The following is a 24,035-nucleotide window of genomic DNA, read 5'->3' on the forward strand; positions in this document are numbered from 1 at the left end:
ACATTCATTATATAGCTCTATACTTTCTCTGTCAACCTTTGTCTCTATTCCGTCCATTTTTATTTGTTCCAAGAAATATTGGAAAAAAACTTCTGAGACAAAGTTAATACTTCAATTTAACAAAAAAGCAACCTCTGAGCAATGAAACTTTGCTCTTTATATGATCTGATGCTCTGTATCATGGAAGTGACTCCATTCCTCTGTTTCTGAAATATGTAAATGTTACCTGACTGAATTCATCTTCTTCACAGTTATTGTTTTGGATGCTGCAGCACGTCTGCGCAGCTCAAACTCTTAAATAAAGGCTGAAAAATAAGTTTTTGAAAAAACATTTTTTGGATATAGAAATGGGTTAGCATGTGGGCTGCTATGACTCAGTGTGTGTGTGATGCGCTTCACTGGTGGCATGCCAACCTCTGGCTGCTGTTGCCCGGTAACACTTTGCCACAGTTTTGCTCTCATTTCACCTTTTTACAGACTCTTTGTCTTTTTTGTCAGCCTTAGCTAGTTCACCCAAAAAGGAAAATTCTGTCTCGCCCTCATGTCGTTCTAAACCCATAAGACTTTCGTTCATCTTCTGAACATGAATTAAGAATGAGAATGAACCACAATGGTTCTTGAAGAAGCTCAAACGTGCTGCGTCACACGAGAATGAACCTCACTGGTTCTCGCACGTCAAGCGAACATTGAGCTTAACTGATGCATGAGTTGATGAACATTACAGCATATGTAAATAAAAGCCTAAATTACGTCTGTTCATCATATGACCCTCAACACTGGAGCCCCACAGGGCTGTGTTCTTAGCCCACTCTTGTACTCCTTGTATACAAATGACTGCGAGGCAACTCACAGCTCCAATACCATCATCAAGTTTGCTGATGATACGACGTCGTAGATCTGATCACCGACAACGATGAAACGGCCTACAGAGAGGAGGTGCTCACTCTGACACATTGGTGTCAGAAGAACAACCTCTCCCTCATCAGCAAAACCAAGGAGCTAGTTGTCGACTTCAGGAAGAACGACAGAGATCACAGCCCGATCACCATCAATGGAGCACCGGTGGAGAGAGTCAGCAGCTTCAAGTTCCTCGGTGTCCACATCACAGAGGAACTCACATGGTCCGTCCACACTGAGGCCGTCGTGAAGAAGGCTCATCAGCGCCTCTTCTTCCTGAGACGGCTGAGGAAGTTTGGAATGAACCGTCACATCCTCACACAGTTCTACACCAGTACCGTCGAGAGCATCCTGACTGGCTGCATCACTGCCTGGTATGGCAATTCTACCAGCCGTAACCGCAAAGCCTTGCGAAGGGTGGTGTGCACTGCCAGCCGAATCATCGGAGGTGAGCTTCCCTCCCTCCAGGATATTTATGCCAGGCGGTGTGTAAAGAAAGCTCGGAGGATCATCAGAGACTCTAGCCACCCGAGCCATGGGCTGCTCTCACTGCTACCATCAGGCAGGCGGTACCGCAGCATCAGGACACACACCAGGCGACTCCATGACAGCTTCTTCCCACAAGCAATTAGATTTCTACTTGAACTCTTGAGGGAACTCTTGATCCCTCATGATCAATAACCATAAACAGTCTAACTGTCAACACACCACAACATAACCTACTGCATATTACATAATATATATATATATATATATATTTTTTTTTTCACCTTAAGTGTATCTATTGTATGTATAAATACCTCTTTTTGCACAGATTCTCTATGGGGTTCAGGTCAGGAGATTTGGCAGGCCAATTGAGCACAGTAATACCATGGTCAGTAAACCATTTACCAGTGGTTTTGGCACTGTGAGCAGGTGCCAGGTCGTCCTGAAAAATGAAATCTTCATCTCCATAAAGCTTTTCAGCAGAGGGAAGCATGAAGTGCTCCAAAATCTCCTGATAGCTAGCTGCATTGACCCTGCCCTTGATAAAACACAGTGGACCAACACCAGACGCTGACATGGCACCCCAGACCATCACTGACTGTGGGTACTTGACACTGGACTTCAGGCATTTTGGCATTTCCTTCTCCCCAGTCTTCCTCCAGACTCTGGCACCTTGATTTCCGAATGACATGCAAAATTTGCTTTCATCCGAAAAAAGTACTTTGGACCACTGAGCAACAGTCCAGTGCTGCTTCTCTGTAGCCCAGGTCAGGCGCTTCTGCCGCTGTTTCTGGTTCAAAAGTGGCATGACCTGGGGAATGCGGCACCTGTAGCCCATTTCCTGCACACGCCTGTGCACGGTGGCTCTGGATGTTTCTACTCCAGGCTCAGTCCACTGCTTCAGCAGGTCCCCCAAGGTCTGGAATCGGTCCTTCTCCGATGGGAGGTTTTAAAAGCCTCAGGAATCTTTTGCAGGTGTTTAGAGTTAATTAGTTGATTCAGATGATTAGGTTAATAGCTCGTTTAGAGACCCTTTTCATGATATGCTAATTTTTTGAGATAGGAATTTTGGGTTTTCGTGAGCTGTATGCCAAAATCATCAGTATTAAAACAATAAAAGACCTGAAATATTTCAGTTGGTGTGCAATGAATCTAAAATATATTAAAGTTTAATTTTTATCATTACATTATGGAAAATAATGAACTTTATCACAATATGCTAAATTTTTGAGAAGGACCTGTATATTGTTGTATATTGTAAATTGTTGTATATTGTATATTGTACATTGTATATTATTTATTGTTCTGTTAGTGTATATGGTACTGTGAGTAATTGTGCGCACATTAGATGTGTAATCTATGTAAATCTGATGTTTGGTGTAATTGTTTACGTCACATCGTGTCATGACTGCTATGTTGCTCGGAACTGCACCTAAGAATTGCACTTGTGTATTTGGTTGTGTGACAATAAAAGGATTTGATTTGATTTTGATTTGATATAACGCGATCGAGTCTCTTCAGAAAATGTGGACTAAACCTCATAATTCATATTGATTAGTTTTACAATCGCTATGGACTTTTTGAAGCGTTAAAGTGGTAGTTGCTTAGCTGTCCATGGATGGACAGAAAGCTCTCAGATTTCATCAAAAAGATCCTCATTTGTGTTCCGAAGATGAAAAAAAGTCTTACGGGTATGGAACGACATGAGGGTGAGTATTAATGACAGATTTTTCAATTTTGGGTGAACTATCCCTTTAAATCTTCATTTGCTCTTGATTTCATATGATTTCTGTCTTCGAGAAACAATTGAGATATTAAAGAGATTTACTTTACTATGAGTGAATCGCTTTCTCAAAGAAGAAAAGAAATGTTGGGTGGGACTCAATTTTGTCCACAGGGTATTGATTGGATGGTCGTAGTTTGCTATTGGTTGATCTCTTGTAAGTGACAGGTTGCCCCGCCCTCACGCCAGCAAACATGTCATCAGAGAAGAAAAGAGATGTCGCTGCAAGATGGAGGGGAAGTTATTTTGATTAAAGACTACAAAGCGACATTAATTTAAAAAAAAAAGATGTCCATGGATATATCATTTATAATAAATACTGCAATTTTCTATAAAAATTGTCCATTTTGATGATCATGGTGACTGTAAAATCCTAATTAAATTGGTTGAAACAACTGTAAATAAGCTGTTTAGAAATTCTAGTCAATGTGTTAGTTTTTTAGTGTTTAATTAGTACATTAACATTTACTGGTATGCATGTCTAGGAATGTTGGCCCACCCTCAAGTTGATCCTTCCTTCAGTCTATGGGATTTTTCATTTGTTTTGTCGTCCACAATTTGAAAAATGTATGCCTGGTCACTGAGAAATCAACAGTATAGTATTATTTAGCATTATAGTAGAATATTTTTGATATTCCTGAGTTTCCATCATCTAAATTGTGAAGTCAGTCCAGGTTCTCATTCTCATCTTCCTCTCAAAGTCGTCTGAAAGCCCTCAAAACGTGTGTTATTGAGTGTGTCCTGTACGTCCTGGCCTGAATGCTAGCTGAATTCAGGAATAAAGTTTGTTCAGCATTCTGGATGTGTCTCTATACACTGGATGTTTTTTGTAATCTTGTTCCCTCTTGGTTTTCTACACCATTTACTAGGTTCTTCTCTTTCTCTCTCGGCAGCGGTGCCGTTTCCGCTGAGCCACAGGTTGAACATGCGAGAGGTGTTCGACAGTGAGGGCAAACCGCGGGTGGACCTGCTGAAGGCTCACCTCACTAAAGAGGGTCGCGTCGAGGAGCCCGTCGCCCTGCGCATCATCAACGAGGGGGGCGCCATCCTGCGCCAGGAGAAGACCATGCTGGACATAGAGGCCCCCGTCACAGGTTACTCATCTCTAACTAGAAAAGAGGGCATGATCTGTTGATAAAAACATATATTGTTATTCTATTATCAACATATATGATCATTATAGGTTATTTTCATCTCTAAATAAACTAATATCAAATACATAATCTATTGGTCAAATGTTTGGAATAATTCAGATTTTGTCTCTAATGCTTACCACAGCTCCATTTATTTGATCAAAAATACAGTAAAAACTATTTCCTATTTTAATGTGTTTTGAAATGTAATTTATTCCTAGCCACTTTTGATCAGTTTAATGCGTCCTTGGTGAATAAAAGTACAAATTTCTTTCTTTCTTTTTTTATTTATTCTTACTTATCCCAAATTATTACTGTTTCCAGAAAAATATGAAGCAGCCCAACTGTTTTCAACGATGATAATAATGAGAAATGTTTCTTGAGCAGCAAAACAGCATATTAGATTAAGATTGATTTCTGAAGGATCATGTGACACTGAAGACGGGAGTAATGATGCTGAAAATTCAGCTTTGTCATCACAGGAATAAATTACATATTAAAATATTTTACAGTAGAAAAATATTTGTAATATTTTAAAATATTACTGTTTTTTCTGTATTTTTGATCAAATAAATACAGCCTTGGAGAGCATAAGAGAGACCCAAAACTTTTGAATGGTAGTGCATGTCATTGTATATATTTATTTATTTATTTATGAATGACAACAAATTCAACATTGCTGAATATTACCTTTATGTTCTGAGTGACTGAGGGGGGGGGGGGGGGGGGGGATGATTATATTCATGTTTTAGAGTAAAAATAGAAGATTTTGTCCTTTGAGATTGAATAATTGCACGTGTCAGAGGATTAAAAGATACATTCACAAGTATAAGCATACTATAATATGATAATGTACAAAATACATCGATAGAGACTAACAACAGGGAGTTTGATATGCACATGCACATATTTTTGTAATTCCCTGTGATGAGACTACATAGAATTACACTACATATGAATTCTATAACAGAAAAAAGATACATCTCTCATCTTAGCAGAAAAACTTTGAAAATACAGGCTGAGATGACATTAGAGAATAAATGATATTGTTAGGAGAGGTGAGATAATGAACCGCACCTATAGTGACTCTAATTTCCCATGAGTCAAAGCGAGGTTCAGCAGGTCTGACACAGGACAAAGAGATTGCTCCTCAGCTATGAAGAAACCGTCATTTAGCAGGCAGAGAGGCAAAACGCAGGACCTTTCCCCGCTCGCGTTGGCCTCACACCTGAGACCGAACCTCTCCCTCTCTCCCAGCATGCATTTCTGAACCCTAATCAGCTGGTGGCCTAGTGAAAATTTACACACAGGAGTCATTAAAAATTAATGGCTCGCTGGATAACTGATTTAATTCCCTGGAACCCATTACAGAGAGAAAGAGATGGTTAGCTTTGTGTGCTTTCAGGCATTCCAGACCTCGTGGCCTTTAAACCCTTTGACCTCCCATTGGGAACACACTCACATGAGAATAGCTCCAATTAGACGTCTTCATTAGATGTAAAACTACACTCACCATATCTTCTGCTATCTTTCTCCATCTTTGTCTTTTTCTCAGATACACACACACACACACACACACACACACACACACACACACACACACACACGTTTCATTCAGGATGGTGATCTTTCTATTGGCATGTACACAGCTTTTTCCTTCCCATCTCAATATACGAGATGTTTGTTGGATGGTTTCAAACTGATTTTCAGCTGCAACTATTTAATTTTGTTACCAGTCAGACACAAAACAACCATATTTTGCACATCACATATGTATTAAATGCAGAAACCATTTAGATTTGCTAATGTTGCTAATAGGACCAGGACTTGACATTATTTTAGCAGTGGCGTGTAGAACAGTAATGAAATTTAAATACAGTATAATATATACATTTTGCAGTTGTAGTCTTTTAAAAAGGCATCTAAAATAATAAACTAAGTGTAATGTAGTGTTGTCAAAAATATATTTTTTTCAATACATTTCAATCGATATCCACAGAATAGATACGATACCAGCTGCTCTTTCTCTCTCTCACCTTTCCGACAGCAAGTTACACACAAACCCTCCTTTCCTCACTCACTCGTTTCATTTGCTCCGGATGAATATCGTTGGTGTTACAGGGCTTGAATTTCGGCGTGGGATTGCACGTACTGCGCATTATTTTACTAATTTCCTGCAGATTTTGTGCTCACACCCAAAGTGTGCTCACATAATGCCGCCTTTCAGTTCTAAATTGAGTTCTCTTTCACTCCTTATTTCACTTGAACAGTCAACTACAAACAAAATAATGTCAAAATACTGATCTTGACGAGTATTCACATAAACACAGTCAGTTATGTTTTAAGTGAACGTAAAAGGTTGAGAATGAAAACGCATGTGTAACAGTATAATGGATCTGTGCGTCAGGTCTTAAAGTGACAGCAGCTAAATATATCTGCTGCCAAATTATGAGATAATATTAAAAATATCTATATGACAGTTTTTCCCAATGGTATCAATGTCAAAACTGTGGCCAGTGAAAATGCTGAGTGGCTAGTAACTTTGGAAAACCATTAGCCACAGTGGCTGGTGAGCAAAAAAGTTGATGTCAAGTCCTGGATAGGACCTATTAAAATGAGGTAATTTAAAAAACAACAACAACTATTTCTCCATAGAGTTTACATGATTGTGGCCAAATATGACTACAAATGCTTGTGTGACTTTGAGCTCATAGCAGGTGACATACAAAAAGAGGGCTTTCAGGATGTCACTTGATTTGCGTGACCACATGAAATCAGTTTACAAGCATAATTCTCTTTCCTGTGTTGACTTGTATTTCCCATTGAAAGCAAGGTTTAGACTGATAGATAGACATAACTCATGGTCATATCTGTCTATATAAATATTCATTAATAGTGATATGCACTTAAACTGACTGCAATTAAACTTTTTGTATATATAAATGGTTAGCCTTAAGTTTATGCAGTTTTGTTTTTTATTAACTTTGTAAGTACAAACTTAAGATGCAAGTTTTAATATCTGCCTTTGATTTACACTTATAACTGTGCACCAATGATATTTATTTATTTTAAATGTTTGCAATTAATTAACATTTTAATAAATTATAACTAATGCTATATTAATGTAAAATACTTTTACTATTGTTTAGAATTGTATGTTTTTTTTTAATAATCTTTGTTCAGTAGAAGGTTTTAATATCTGCCTTTGATTTACACAGATAACTATCTGTATACCAATGATATTATTATTATTTTAAGTAAGACATTTTAATAAATTTTAACTCTAATCCTAAAATCCTTTTTTGCATTATTTTTAGTACTTTTAATAAACTTTGTCAAGAAGATTCTTAAGGTTAATGGTTTTATATCTGCCTTTCAATTACACTGATAACTACAAATGACATTATTATTATTATTATTTATTTTAAATATGGTTAAAATTATTAAACATTTCAATAAATAAATCATTTTTTCAATCCCTCTCTTTCTATATTTATAACTTTTTAAATGATCATTCTGCTAAAACCTTTTCACTATTATAATTATTTTATTGTTTTGAAAGCGCTCGTGTTTCCTTCAGCTAATGCTGATCTTTTTTGTGTTGTTGCAGTGTGTGGTGATATCCACGGACAGTTCTTCGACCTGATGAAGTTATTTGAGGTTGGCGGGTCTCCTGCAACAACGAGGTACCTGTTTCTAGGGGACTATGTGGACCGAGGGTACTTCAGTATTGAGGTAAGTCACCCTTCACCCTGTTTAGGGACCCTAGTTTGTAGTACACACCATCTTTGTCCAGATATCTTGATGTGGTCTGTGAAAGCATCTTTATTTATATCTATATTCTCTCCTTCAGTGTGTCCTTTACCTCTGGTCACTGAAAATCCTCTACCCAAAGACGCTGTTTCTTCTGCGGGGAAACCATGAATGTAGACATTTGACTGAATATTTCACTTTCAAACAAGAATGTGAGTACTGACATGAGGAAAACTCTTCGGTGTCTCTACACTTACATTTAAAGTTTAAAACTATACATTTCCCATAAACACATCAGTTCACCTCTCATTTCCTCAGAAGGAGGTCTTTTTCTGGAGCAGTCTCTTGTTAGACAGAAAGAGAGATGTAGAGAGAGAAAGAGGGAGTATGATTAGCAGAAAATTAATTTGCCTGTTAATATTGGGCCCAGGGAGCCTGTGAGTGTGATTTCCCTGATGAGAGGAGTGAGAAGGAGTGAGTGCCCTCCTTTACCATCTGCTGACTGACAGAACACACACACACACACACACACACACAGACACGCACACGCACACACACACACACACACACACACAGACACGCACACCCACACGCACACACGCACGCACGCACACACATGCACACGCACTCACACACAAATGCACGCACACACACACACAAACGCACACGCACGCACACACGTTGGGTTTCCATGTTTTATGAGACTTTCCTTAATCATAATGATTTTTATACTGTACTAACTGTTTTCTTTCCCCTTACACTATTACTAATACTAATTTTTAAAAAACTACTAATTTTTAAAAAGCAAGATGGCGGCAGGAGCATCAGGGTGACTTCTTAATATTCTGTCAAGGGTCTACAGATGAAAAATACCCTTTTTGGTTAATTCTGGCATATTAACATCTATGTTTATTAATGTACACTGACCCTGTAAAAATATGTATGATTTATAAGCTGTTTATATTTTCAGTGACCAAAAAATATCCCCAAAAGGACAAGGATTTCTGATATTGCCAGCTTTCTGGGGACATTCCCATATCGTAGGGTTTACCAGGAGACACACACACACACACACACACAAACTTATACAAAAATGTTTATTGTGCTATCTAAATGGGGACACACCATACAACTAAAGTTAGTGTCATTTTATTATTATATGAATAAAAATATTATTTTTATTATTATTAAATTAATAAATGAGTTAAAATAAATATCTCATTTGAGAAATAAAAATTCTGTGATTATTATGTTTGTAACTTAACGTTAGGTCATTATTAAATAATAATCTTCCTCTCTACAGCAAGTTTGAAATCTGATACATTAAAAAATAAAACAAATTATATATGTGATTTTTTTTATAAATATCTTGTTTTTTATAATTATTTTAATTTATAATTTATAAATAATAAATAAAATAAATGTATATATATTTAAAATAATATTATGAGAATACATATAAATAAATACACATAAATTATTATTAATTATTTTGTATAATATAATATTTAATATAATCAATTATTACTATTATTATGATTCATATATATTAAATAAATATAATCAAATAATAAACATTTTAATACGGAGCATTAATAACTCCATTAATGATTAAATATATTACACAAATTTATACATAACATTGTTTAAAAAAAAACTTGTAAGAAATGAAAAATAAAAGGTTTTGTGGATTCATTTTCCAGCAAATTTTCCTCCAGAGTATAACTAAATTAAACATTCACTCATTGTGATGCACATTTGAAAAGGTAAAAATCACGTTCAGTATTGATTCTCCACACATAGCACATTCGTATTCTTGTACTACTACACTACAGCATAGCAGAAACTTTACATATTGATTGACCCAATGTCATTAGTGAGACAGTATTTGTGAAGAAAGATGGAGGGAGAGATGGAGAGATAATGCAGTGATGTGGCTGAACAGATTGGTAGATTTGGAGCAGTGAGATTGACACAGCACAGACTGTCTGTGTCAGACACACACACACACACACACACACACACACACACACACACACACACACACACACACACACACACACACACACACACACACACACACACACACACACACACACACACACACACACACCTTTAGTGTCCTTTGAAAGTGTAAATGAATGCAGGAGCTTAATATACAAATTAGATTCATACAGAGAAAATAAAACCACTTCATTTCTGAGCTCTGGAATGACATTACTTCATACTCTTCCATCTGTATTTCTCCTGCGCTATCTTTGTTTATCTCTCTCTGTCTGTCTCTCGGGTGAAATCAGATGATCTGCAGGTGTGTGATCTCTGTCTCTCTTTCTTTCAGGTAAAATCAAATACTCGGAGCAGGTGTACGATGCGTGCATGGATGCGTTCGACTGTCTGCCTCTGGCTGCACTGATGAATCAGCAGTTTCTGTGTGTTCATGGCGGCCTGTCTCCAGAAATACACACGTTAGACGACATCAAGAGGGTGAGCTGGACTAGTATATATAAATTCAGCATTAAATCCATATAAAGTAACTTCGATATTGGTACAAAAGATTTCTATTCCAAATAAATACTGTTCTTTTGAACATTTATCAAAGAATCCTGAAAAAAAATAATCTGGGTTTCCAGAAAATTATTAAGCGGCACAACTGTTTTAAACACTGATAATAGTAATAAATGTTTCTTGAGCAGCAAATCAGCATATAGGATGATTTCTGAAGGATCATGTGACACTGAAGACTGGAGTAATGATGCTGAAAATTCAGCATTACTGGATGATTTAAAATGTTTTACACTTAAAGTTCCCATGAAATCAAAATTGACGTTTTTAGTTTTTTAGTATGTATATGTTAGACTTACAGTTATCTATAAGCTAGTGTGCTGCAAAACAATGACAAAAAATTGCATTAAGAAGATATAAGCATTCAAAACATACAATCTCGTGCACTTACGCCAATATGGATCAATGATTTTGATGACATCACTCTGCACTTCAGCTTCTCTTCAGATTTCCTGCCCAATCAAATGATCTCTAGAATCTGAAGCTCCGCCCCCTACATTATAAATAGACGCAATTACGTCCCCACATTGAATAATGCCGTGCGTTTCAAGGCACTTCAGTGGGCCTTTAAGACTGAGCTCTAACAACAGATGTTTGACGGATCTTCTATAAGTCTCCCCTTATGCTTCTGCTGTATTTTCTTTATCAATGTACAGGCTGTGCACAAATGCAGGCGCATGCTTTTTAAAACTATTATTCCCTGTCTTTTTAAATTTAGTGTGCTTTATTATAGCAAAGAATAGTGTATTTTTTTATCACCAACACAGAACAAAAATAAAAGCAAAATAACTATGCAATAAAAAAGTAGTATTAAAGTCCCTGTAAAGGCAATTTAAAAAAAAATTCTAAACACATTATAAATGTTAGAAATGTATTGCTAAAACATATTACAAAGACTGTGAACTGTGAAGTACTGAATTGTGGAGTTAGACTGTTAAAGGGTTAGTTCGCCCATTTAAGACATGAAGTTGTATGGAATCCTTACCAGAACTATAGTATATATATATAGGCCCTGGAAACTAACCGGGAGTACTTTCTTGAAAAACTTCCAGCGGCCAGAACTCTGACCAGGGAGGTGACTACAGAGTGGGTCAGTGTGTATGCACTGTAGTGCTGGTAAGGATTCCATACAACTTCATGTCTTAAATGGGCGAACTAACCCTTTAAACAGTTTTTCATCATTGCTGTGTTCCGGATTTTTTGGGCGGGGCTAAAACGGGGTCTTGATGACGCACTGGAGCCACTGAGGCTGGCCCCTCCCCTAACGGTGACAGTTGAGTGTGTCGACGGCAGCTTTCCCACGAGTGGGCGCGGTTTCAGCGCAGACAGCAGACACGCCTCCAGCGTTTGAGAGCAGAGACTACTGCTCATTTTTTCAAGATTTTGATAGCTTATTTTATGTACTATTTTATGTACTTGCCGGCTTTTTTATCATTCAAATTTGGCTGGGTGGCTGATAACAAATTTTTCTGTGGCGTGACAAACTCAGAACATGTACTTAATTTTGACTTTACAGGGACTTTAAAAGTGTGAAAAAAATATTTTAATTGTAGTGATGGTGACACTAGGTAGCTCTCTATCACTCTCTCTCTCACTTTCTCTCTCACTCTCTCTCTTTCTTTCTTTCTCTCACTCTCTCTCACTCACTCACTCACTCACTCACTCACTCACTCACTCACTCTCACTCTCTCAGTTGGACAGGTTCAAGGAGCCCCCAGCATTTGGCCCCATGTGTGATCTGCTGTGGGCCGACCCGCTGGAGGACTTCGGCAATGAAAAAAGCCAAGATTACTTCAGCCACAATTCTGTCCGTGGATGCTCCTACTTTTACAGGTAAACCATTCAGCCTTCTTCATGGAGATCGCTTTGAGAAGTGATAGATGAGGTGCAGAAATTATAAAAATGACAGGAAGAGAAGGAAGCATACAATCAAGATCTCTTTAGTATCTCAATGAGTTCTCCTAGACAGCAAATGAAGTCTCTCCTGCTTCTCATAACCAGTAACCTCACATATGGCTTCCCTAGACAGCTCAACAATCTCTCACACTGTGCTCAGATTTAACAAGATACCTAAAGTACACAATCAGAAGAGATCTCAATATGAATTCTTCCGAGACCAAATGATCTGAGCTGCTACATTCAGCCGAAGAAGAACATCATTTTTTAAAGGTTTAAAGGGGGCGTGACCATAAGAGTTTGAGAACCTCTGCTGTGTGTCAACATATTGTGTAATTTGTGTCTCTTTATATTTCCCCTAAGAAATTTTAGGAGAAACATCTGAGACAGAGTCACACTTTAAGTCTCCTGAGTCATGAAAGAGCAACCACTGAGCAAAATAATGTTCCTCAAGGACCGGTTAAGTACAGTGAAATAAAGGTGTAGATAAAAGTCCAGTGCTTGAAGTGCTGAGGGAGTTTAATTGGAACTGTAAAGAAGTCCAAACGGTGACCAGCTTCACCACAACACAGAATCCCCACAATCCCACGGGAATCTGCACTCTGCCGTTACCATGACAACTGGCTACTACTGCCAGATCCGCTGAGATATGAAGATTCAGAGATATAGTGAGAAATTTTGAGAGAAAGAGATATTGAGAGAAAGACAGAAATGATGGAACAGGAAAAGGAGAGAGGATAGAAAATAGGGCTGAACAATTAATCGAAATCAAATCAAAATCACAATATGACTTTCGATGTTTGATTGTCAAATTGCAAAGACTGCGATTTAATTAAATAAATATATACACTGCACATTTTATGTGAAGCATTTCACCACATTTGTACAGTGAAGCATTTTTAAACCTGTAGCCAACAAAGGAGAATCTTTAGACAAAGGGAGAAGCATTTCAGTTTTACACCAAAATAAACATTTGATAGTTTAATGTTTGAAATGGAAGAAATTTAGATTTAAATTTTAGTGTTGTAATTTGACTGTTGCACTGAAAAATTATTATTACTTTTTTTATCTTACAGTGAATGAAAGTATTGCAATAGTAATATATTTCTTACTTTCTTTATTTTTAATGATGATAATAATAATATATAATATAATAACATAATATAATATAATAACAATATATAGTCAGAGATATACAATCACATTACAATATGATATTCTAGCCAACTTGTGTAGCCCAACAAAAGCAGCAGAGCAAACCTGGAACGAACAAACAAAAAACATAAAATCACATTTTAAACCGCCATTACAATTTTTGTCTTAAAAAATTCCCAATTAGATTCAGTCAGCCCTAATGGAAAATATATGTGAAGAGAGGGGAAAAATGGACATCTAATGCTAAGCTAATGCAGCTAATATTGCGCAGCCTCGCGTGTGAATGTTATTACCCACAATCCTCGATGTTTTCACTTCTTATGAAACCTTTTGAAATCAATGAAACACAATGGATGGCTGGTGTGTCAGAGTTTGCAGCGCTTTAGGCCAGTATAGACTAGACAAAAATAGACAAGACTGCCAAGTTAAAGTAATAAATAACATACACGGCTAGTCTTCAACATTGCATCATACCACACAACATCTGAGCCTTCATTTCTTAGCTAGGAACACATTTAGACCCTTCTAATATTTTGAGCAGGAAATGATGGTGGTTTTCACTGTATGCTGCATATTTACATCACTGCTACCCCCTGGTGGCTCGTAGTGGTAAGACAACAATACACATGCTAGCAAACGGTTAAAACCCACTCTTGATGGTTTTTGACACCTCTCCTGAGCATCTCAGAAATATCAGGATGGTTGTATATTAATCAAATGAAACCATAATAAACTGAGGAAGAGCTTTCAAAAGTGATGTTAGATATAAATCACAAGTGCTAGCTGGACTATTAGTACTGACATGACACTAAAATAATCCTTTTGGAAATAAAAAACAGTCTGATCCTAGCTGGCCTCTCAACCTGGCTAAGCAGGTATTTAGCTAACAAAATAAGTTATAAGAATGTTAAGTTAAGAAAATTTTTTAAATGGTTAAAAAAATACTTGGTCATGACAAGAAAAAACGTTTCATGAACAATGTTTAGAAAAGTTTTTGTGCTACCTTTTAACGTTTTACGGACTATATCATTTTGTATCAACATTCTATTAATATTACTGGAAGAACATTAAATGTTGATTTGATTTGTCGTTTGATTTCATCAAATTTTGTTCATAAAGGAGAGAACCTTGTCAGAAAGTTTCCTGTTAGCCGGGGTTTAATTAGCTTACGGAACCCCCTCTAGAACTAGCAAAAACAGACCAGCTAACCAGTTATTTAGCCAAATTAGTGTTTTATCAGTGTTTATCAAAAACTGTAAATATTGTTTACCATGCCTCATTTTGTCTGTTTTATTATTTGGCTATCCACACAGCTATCCTGCAGTGTGTGAGTTTTTACAGACCAACAACTTACTGTCGGTCATCAGGGCACATGAGGCGCAGGACGCAGGGTAAGAAAACAACACGCAACGTCACCTTTGACTCCTTTCTTTTTCTATATGTCTGCTTTTTTTCTCTTCAGCTCTCTTCCTCGCCTCCTACTGATATAGAAACCCTAAAACACACTCACTGTATGTGTATATTGACCGACTGGATTGAGTTTGTGTTGATGGACGATCAGTGTGCAGATACAGCTGACCGACAGACGCAGAGAGACATTGATTCTCCATAATCCACATACATTACAGTTCAGTAGTGTTCATTGATCTGAAATGTCACCAATGCACATACATTCACCTAAGCCCAGGCCATTTTATCCGTCACTGTCTCAGGAATCCCTGCAGTCAACTAAACAGCAGTCAGTAATGCACTAAATACTCCACAACAATCTACAATACTCAGTACAACAGCACACAACATGCTCACTGAGTAAATTAGTTCATTTTACACAGTCTAATAAAGATAATAATAATAAAAATGTTGTGTTGTATTGCACGCTTTCGCACAGTAAAGGCCAAGTTCTTTAAAAGAAATAATGAATAAAGGCTTCAAAACAATTATGACCTGAGACTACGCTTTGAGAAAGGTTTTTAACCATTAGGCTTCAAATATTTGCAGTAGAACAGGGTTTTATCACAAATATGTACTTATTATTGATGTTTATGAAAATATCCCAGTGTAATTCTAATCATGTTTCTGATGGTCATTCTGTAATTTTCTTCGACCTCTTTTCTGTTTTCTTGCTCTTTTAGTTACCGTATGTACAGGAAGAGTCAGACTACAGGTTTCCCCTCTCTCATCACCATCTTTTCTGCTCCGAACTACCTGGACGTTTACAACAACAAAGGTCTGAATTAAGTTTATATATATATATATATAATATATATATATGCAAACTACAAGCAACCATTATTGCATGGCGCAATGAGATTGCTTGCTCAACATACAAATAGTCTGGTTCATTGTTTGATTAACATTATTATCAAACATTATTAATTATAAATGTAGATACATTTTTATATTAATTAAAATAAAGTATATAATACATGTATATTGAATATATAATACACAATAATGTATTAATTATAATTATTTATTATTATTTTGATTGATAGATCAAATAGATAGTTGCAATTTTTTGGTTTTTGTTGTGTTTATCTAATGACAGTCATGTGCAAAGAGAAATAAATGTACAGATGTTTATTTGAGAATTCGTGATTCTTATGTTCATTAAAACATGTAATGTGTGAATATAACTGTCTTAATGCCTCTCCTCAGCGGCTGTGCTTAAATATGAGAACAACGTAATGAACATACGGCAGTTCAACTGCTCGCCACATCCGTACTGGCTGCCCAACTTCATGGACGTCTTCACCTGGTCGCTTCCGTTTGTTGGAGAGAAAGGTGGGAAAGAGGAAACACAGTGTTGGTAAACAGCATGAGACATCATGATTCTGCCAGGAGACAAACAGTCTTTGTGGTTACACAAATTCCTTACGTTTTATTCATTCTGGGTGTGTGAGGGAAATACTCTGTTGGTTTGTCTTGACTTGTTAAAGCAAAGAAGATGGAATAGGTCTGATACGAAACTGTGTTTCATCTTTTCTGTCTCAACAAGTAAACTATCAGGTCAAACTTTTTTAAAAGTTAAACTCATATGATAAAGATGGAAATTAAAAGATCGAGTTTAGCTGGTGTATAAATGTTACAGTGACACTTTATGTTTTTGTTGTTGTTAATGTAATTGTTCATAGTTTTTGCTAAAATATCACGACATCTTGCCTTTTTGACCTTTAACGCCTCCACAGTGACAGAGATGTTGGTGAATGTCCTCAGCATCTGCTCTGATGACGAGCTTATGGATGGAGATGAGATCTTTGATGGTGAGGGCCGCACATTCCTCAACTTTTTCCTCTAAGGTTTTCAGAAACACACGTTTAGACTTTTAAAATTATTTCACCAAATTTTAAGTGTCAAATATGACCAAATGACAACTAAAATGAACCTATTGTCCATTTTTTTAGCATTTTCTGTCAATTGTGGATACTTCAGTATATTGTAGCTTTAATAAAAATTAATTTTTAAATTCTTGTACAGAATATTCAGCTTCAGTGTGTTGTTTATGAATTATATGACTGATTGCCGGTTTCTCTCAGCTAATGCTGCAGCTGCCCGTAAAGAGGTCATCAGAAACAAGATCCGTGCCATCGGCAAAATGGCCAAAATGTTCTCAGTTCTGCGGTGAGTCTAGAAGGGGTTGGGAACACATGTTTGTGGTTTGGATGTTTACAACATTGTTTTTTAAAATAAAACACCAATATATGTATGTTTGCATGGCCTGAGACACACTGTTATAATGATTAACTAAAATAAAGTGCAACAGTTGGATTCCGGAAGTAAAACATTTCTCCATACGGAAATTGATTTTTAACGATAACTTTGAAGACAGCCCTACTATGAACTATGGGATTATTTGCTGCTGTTGAAGCCATCAGCCCACATTATTTCAACTTATTTTTTAAAACAATCGTATTTAACAGTGGAATTCGTGGTGAAAAACTACATTAGCCATGATGCTGTAAAATTCCACCAAGTCAAAACAAGCAAAATGTGACAAAAAAGCTCATTGGCTCCACCCACTCCCATGAAGCACTGCAAGTGACGTAATCAAGTCTGTCTTCTTATGCTCTCCAAATACATATTTTATGAACATTATGCATATTTTGCAATAAACTTAAATATATTTATATGCATATATTTAATCAACATATTATAAGGACATTTGTTAATATTTTAAATTAACCTTTATTATTACATATTTCTGTTTTCATTTTTAACTTTACTTTTTAATCATTTTGTTGTGATTTAGTAATTTTTATGTCCGTTTTTTTATTTCCATTAAGCTTGAATTTCTATTTATTTTAGTTTTAGTAATATTTTAGTATTTATGTACTATAAAATTAATTGTTAATATTTTGAATTAGCTTTTATTTTTTAGATATTTTGTTTTCATTTTAACTAGTTTAAGTTCGAGTCATTTTGTCATGCACTTTAGTCATTTTTATTCGTTTTTTATATTTCTATTTAGCTTGAATTTCTATTTAGTTTAGTTTGAGCAGTATGATAGTATTGTTTATATGCTATAATAGCATTTGTAAAATAAAAATACTAGCTTTTATTTTTTTTCTGTTTTCATTTTAACTAGTTTAAGTTTTAGTAATTATATTATGTGCTTAAGTCATTTTTATTGTTTTTTATATTTCTATTCAGCTTGATTTGTACAGTATAGGGTTTTAGTAATATTTTAGCATTATTTATATAGCTACTATAACATATGTTAATATTTTTAATTAGCTTTTATTTTTACATTTTAATATTTTCTATTTCTATTTAATTAAATTGTACATCAACTTGTATGCTGGTTTGTATTTGGACAGAGAGGAGAGTGAGAATGTGTTAACCCTGAAAGGTCTGACCCCGACTGGCATGCTGCCGAGCGGTGTACTGTCTGGAGGAAAACAGACCTTGCAAAGCGGTGAGTTACAAAACCAAGCATCGCTCTTTCACTTTCCAATCACAACCTCTTTTCTCTTTCAAGGTCACTAAGACAATGTCATACAAACTCAAGCACACGTTTGCTAACCCCTCTCTTTTAGTGAAACACTTTTGTTCATTCTCTTCGCTAATTGAACCATCTGAAATGTGCACACACGAACATACTGGGAAACTAACCGGCTAATGCTAACTGCTCGTGGCAGCTACTTGGCAGCTAATGCTGGGAGATTGTGCTGCGTGCATGACTGTCACAATAAACTCCCCCATCCATCCTCCCTCTCTCCCTCTCTCCTTCTCTCCTTCTCTCCGTCTGTCTTTCTGTGCCTCCTCAGCTACCATCGAGGCCATTGAAGCAGTCGAGACGGTTGAGGATGGAGAAGGTAAACTGGCCGGCCTCTATCTCTCTGTGCTGCTCAGAGATTTCTGTAACACGCTCGCTAGCTAGACAGCGCAGCCTAGCTAACTGAGCGTGTGGGCGCTATGACTGGTCAGGGATTGTGTATTTCACACAGGCACACACATTTATCTAAATCGGGACATACACTATGTTCAAATAAGACATTTGTTAAGGAAGGATGAATTAAATTGATCATTTATAATGTTACAAAAGTTGAAATTTATATTAATCTGAACAGACAAATGAATAGACAGTTTCAACAAAAATATTAAGCAGCACAACTGTTATAAACACTGATAATTATAAGAATTGATTCTTGAGCAGCAAATGAATCACAGGAATAAAATACATTGTAAAATATGTTAAATTAGAAAACAGCAATGTTAAATATTAAAAACATAAAAAATCATATGGTAGTGTACCATAGGCTTGCTAATTATAAAGACTATAGGTTAACCTTACTCTACCCTGAAACGGTCTAATGTGACTGATTACATTAGATAAGAATGTCAGGTCGTTTGTTCATCACTTTATATATATATATAATGACATCCTCTGTTGATAATTGATAATTCAGTCTGAATAGTGTTTTATAGAAATATACTGACACACAAACACACGTACACATACACTCACACACACACGTCTTCCTGCTTATGCAAATGCTAGACTCTGCTCAATCTGGGCCATTGGCGGGTTGGGGCATGCGCCCCTTGCCTCTTACAAATGACCCAGTATTCTTACAGCTACACACCCCAAACGCTGATCACCCCAGCGCCGCTCCTCGCGCACTCACTCTGGGTTTGGTCTGTCGTGACCATGTGATCTGCAGGGATCATGTGACCTCTCAATGACAGGGTTTGTTTTTAAACTCATTCAGAGTCTAAACCGTTGTCACGGATATCTGGTAAACAAATGACTTAAAGGGCAATGAGGGTTCTGGAAGTTTAAATGGTATTTAAATTCTCCAGTAAAATAGGGTTTTAATCATTAACATATTAACCATGTGAGACTGACCAAGCATTGTCACGCACTGGCTTGACTTGATAATCCACAAAAGATGCAGAAGAACGATGAGATAACATTTCCTAACAGTTGGAACCAAACAGATACATACCAGCACGAAACATTATCACAAGACAAAGAACAGAAGAAAACTGAAATGCACAGGATGACGAGGAACAGGTTAGACAATAATCAATGTTACTGCGACCCAATTCGCCTTATACTATGCCCTAAAGGTATGTACTGTTTTTGTGAAGCGAGTGAGTAACAGAGGTTAAAAATTTCCACATTCAATTTTATTTCCCACCATTTCGGGGAGACATGTAGTAGCACGTCGATCTGCCAGGCATGGGTCTTTCATGCAGACTCTCCTCATGTGTTTGCATAATGATGCATGTAAAGGTTAATGACCAAACGTATCTTTACAAAAGTTCACAATGCTGTTGCAGATGAAATATAATGTGGTTAACATTGAATAAATATCTTTTAGTCCGGTTGGATACTGATAATTAATCCCTCAAACCCCTTTATCTAAACCTCTCTTCTTAACCGTTGGTCTCACACATCTGCCATATTTGTAGTTTTTTAAACACTTTTTATTTGTGTTTGTAGTTCTAATCGAAACCTCGTCCAACGCGCATTGGGTTGTAGGCAGTATTTGCCGTTAGAGTGTACACGGATCTGCACTTTGGATTCTAACCGGAAAAAGTAGACCATCCGGGTATCTTTGGAATACACATGTAAAGGTTCTACGATTTGGGACACACGAATACTATTGAATGATTATATGTCAGCCAACGACACAGGAACTAAACACAGACAATACAAAACAACAGAATATCAAAATAAAAGTTAATGAACACGGGCCTAAAAATGCAAACTTTTGAAAACAGGATTCAAAGTGTAAGTTTTTGAAAATTATACTGTTATCGTCTCTATGTAAACTACAAAACGCAAATTTGCGATAACGGTATTGCGTGTTCAGTCTATAGGCGCGTATTGTCTTTTTAAAAAGTGACATCGCCAACTACTGGCCTGGCAGCAGAATAGTGTTTTTAGTTGCTTTTAAAGATCCGTATAAACGAGGATCATTTTGACATCGTTGTCATCTGTACGGGAAAACGCGAAGGCTTTTAGTACATTGTAAACGTGCACTTAGTTTTATTTAACAAAGAAAACACTTGTACATAATCTGTTTTCCAGATATTTTAAATAGCTCAAAGAATAAATTCAAATATTGTAGTTTTGTGATTTATCTCAGAGTTGGGTGATTTGCTTCAAGGTTTATATAGCTCCTTATCAAAGAATATTTTGGAATGCCTATGGAGAAAATCAGTGGCAAAAATACTTCCAGAGCTCTTTTCCCAGCACACAGGGTGAGATGGGAAGAGTTTCTATACATCTGAAAGCCAAAATCTTCTGTGTGGTCTGAGAGCAAACCCAAGAGAGGGTCTCACATCATCTCTGACTGTGGTATGATGAAGCACTGTTTCCATCAGAACTGATTAAAGTATTTTCGAACCTATACAATTTACATTACAAAAAAATTTGATGCTTGCGAAGTGGATTTGTTTTCTAATGGAAACATTGACTGTGCTATAGGTCTTTGTGGGGTTTTCCAGCTGAGCTGGAAGGGAATGTGATAAGATGTAACTTGCAGTGTCATCACCACAGCTATTTCCTTGTACACCATATATTGTGTGTGTATGTGTTTGGTTGTGAAATACGTGCAGTTGTGAATTTGTGCCAATACTGTGACTAATACATAGCAGGATCAGTGGAGTGTTTAAAGAGATGTCTGTATATGAGGGAAATTTAAAGTCATTCCAGGTCACATTTCACTCCAAAAAAGTAAATGTAAAATATTGAACAAATTAAGAATATTAAGATTTGTTGCATTATGATATTATTAATTTTATTCAATTTATTGTTCCTGAAAATATCAGTACCATTATCCATCTGGACGTGTGTGTGTGTGTACTTGTACAATTATCATTGTGAGGACCAGTTTGAGTTTTATATCATTGGAGTGAGAACAAAGAGAGTAAAGTGTGGACATTTCGTCCGGTCCTAGAGAGGGACTAGAGATTGCATGGTCAATGAATGTCCTCACAAAGATACAAGAGTACAAGAATGTGTTTGTGTGTTTAAAATAAATATTGTATTTATTGTTTTGGTTTTCACATTACAGTAATAATAATAATAAAATTTGAATGAAAAAAATATTTTCACAAAAAGCCTCAAATAATTTTGAAGGGAAATATGACCCGGACATGTGTGTATCTCTTGATATACTAAAGCCTATATATCATTATGTCAAGAGTACACTTTGTGATTGTATCACATATTACACCCATCTAGCAGTATGTGATCATTTGTGGTAGGCCCTATGTGTGATAGTCCGTTTTCGATTTCGCCAATGCGCAATTGGTGACTACTCTTCTCTTTTCTTCCTCATAGCCATCCGTGGCTTTTCTCCTCAGCACAAGATCAACAGTTTCGAGGAGGCGAAGGGTCTGGACCGCATAAACGAGCGCATGCCCCCTCGCCGAGACGTGGTCAACAGCGTGGGACTGTCGATGGGCAAGATGAACATGGCCGAATCCAACGGCACGGACGACAACAGCAATATCCAGTGATTCATCTACTCCTCCGGTCCCTCGCTCGCCCCTGCTCCTTCTCCCATAATGCAATTCTCCCCTTTCCCCTCGTTTTCACTGCTACAGTCTATGTAGCAGATGGACTATGTGATATATTTAAACAGAACTCCCTGCTTGACGTTCAACGGCCTCAACAACAGACGGACGGAACGGCCGCACGAAGGAGATCATGCATGAGAGTTGCATGATGGGATATGTAGTTTTATGGATATGGGGCTATGTAATGGAAATGTGAACAGAGAAGAGGGCATTTCCTGTTCTTTTGTCCGAAGAGATGTTTATTTATGCGTGTTTGCACTTCTGCGTGCGTGTCTGTGTGTGTGGGAGACATGTGATATATAATTATATGATGATAAGTAGGTTTTCACAAACGCTTACCGTTTTTTTCCTGGCCTGCCTTGGAACGTTAAACATCAAGCCAACGCTCTATTTATTCGAAAGCGGAGGAGTGTACGTTTGCGTTCGAACGTGCGCGAGGAGCTTATAACCATTTCCTTTTCACACTTCTCTCGCAATTCTATGTTTTGCTACTCTAGTAATCTTTATATCTACAGAATAACTAATATTACACAAAATAACTTCACACAGATTATCACGATTAATCCGCAAATATGAGAGGTTTGGAGTCGCCGTAACGCCCCTCATGCTGTTCAGCTGTGTGCTCGTTGCTGCGTTGTTTAAATCCGCCGTTGTCAAGTCGTGCTGTGGTTGCTATGGCATTCCCAAGTGTCCCTCGGAGTGAGTCTGGCGCTTCCCGCCTCTTCTCGTGCTCTGAGCAGAGCGGCGGGAAGCAAGCATTCTGTCAGCTGCATCACAGACTATAGGCTGACTGTGTATATGTGTGTGAGAAACAATAGGTTACTATCGTAACCCCGGTTCTCTGAAACATCGAGTGGAGAGATCCACCTATGGGAAGGGCATCCGTACCTGACCTCTGCAGAAGCATCCAATTGCACCAAGTCTGGCTAGACAGACAGAAGCGCGCAGCCAATGCCAGGTGAGGCCACACCCCCTCACCTAAGGGCATATAACATCTGGGCGCGCTGCTATTCCTCAGTAAGTATATTCGCTTCTCGTGCAGCAAGCGGGGCAAAGCTGGTGGATCTCTCCACTCGATGTTTCAGAGAACCGGGGTTACGATAGTAACCTATTGTTCTCTTTCATCATCTCGTGTTCGAGATCCACCTATGGGAGAGACATGGACAGCTCCCCGATTGCCCAATACACTCACAGTGAGGTTCTGAAAGCCAGAGAAAGACGGTCACCCCGGGGAGGCGGTGCCTGACACGTCCATTAATCATGAACCTGCAAAGGTGACGCCACACCGACTGCTGTGGACACGCAGGACATGAAGCATGCATGAGACACATACA

The 24,035-nt window shown here is 37.3% G+C and overlaps 1 protein-coding gene across 9 annotated transcripts in view; it reads left to right on the plus strand.

Annotated features, from left to right (window-relative positions):
• The window catches only part of ppp3cb (protein phosphatase 3, catalytic subunit, beta isozyme), a 52,789-nt gene that overhangs the window by 22,556 nt on the left and 6,198 nt on the right, over window positions 1-24,035 (plus strand). For 2 of the 9 annotated variants that reach the window (XM_077247450.1, XM_077247452.1), the window contains exons 2-14: window positions 4,060-4,260; window positions 7,910-8,034; window positions 8,153-8,264; window positions 10,391-10,536; window positions 12,308-12,447; window positions 14,979-15,056; window positions 15,798-15,892; window positions 16,324-16,449; window positions 16,854-16,928; window positions 17,202-17,286; window positions 18,483-18,580; window positions 18,933-18,980; window positions 22,463-23,519. In XM_077247450.1, coding sequence (XP_077103565.1) covers window positions 4,060-4,260; window positions 7,910-8,034; window positions 8,153-8,264; window positions 10,391-10,536; window positions 12,308-12,447; window positions 14,979-15,056; window positions 15,798-15,892; window positions 16,324-16,449; window positions 16,854-16,928; window positions 17,202-17,286; window positions 18,483-18,580; window positions 18,933-18,980; window positions 22,463-22,641 — 1,508 coding nt within the window. In that variant the 3' untranslated portion in view covers window positions 22,642-23,519. Of the gene's footprint in view, window positions 1-4,035; window positions 4,261-7,909; window positions 8,035-8,152; window positions 8,265-10,390; window positions 10,537-12,307; window positions 12,448-14,978; window positions 15,057-15,797; window positions 15,893-16,323; window positions 16,450-16,853; window positions 16,929-17,201; window positions 17,287-18,482; window positions 18,581-18,932; window positions 18,981-22,462; window positions 23,555-24,035 lie in introns of all 9 variants that reach the window. The other 7 variants (XM_077247455.1, XM_077247457.1, XM_077247454.1 and 4 more) reach the window with 5 other exon arrangements.

Source organism: Siphateles boraxobius, unplaced genomic scaffold (assembly GCF_051911475.1).
Source record: "Siphateles boraxobius isolate OS27281-9 unplaced genomic scaffold, OSU_SipBor_1 3, whole genome shotgun sequence".
Lineage (NCBI taxonomy): Eukaryota > Metazoa > Chordata > Actinopteri > Cypriniformes > Leuciscidae > Siphateles > Siphateles boraxobius.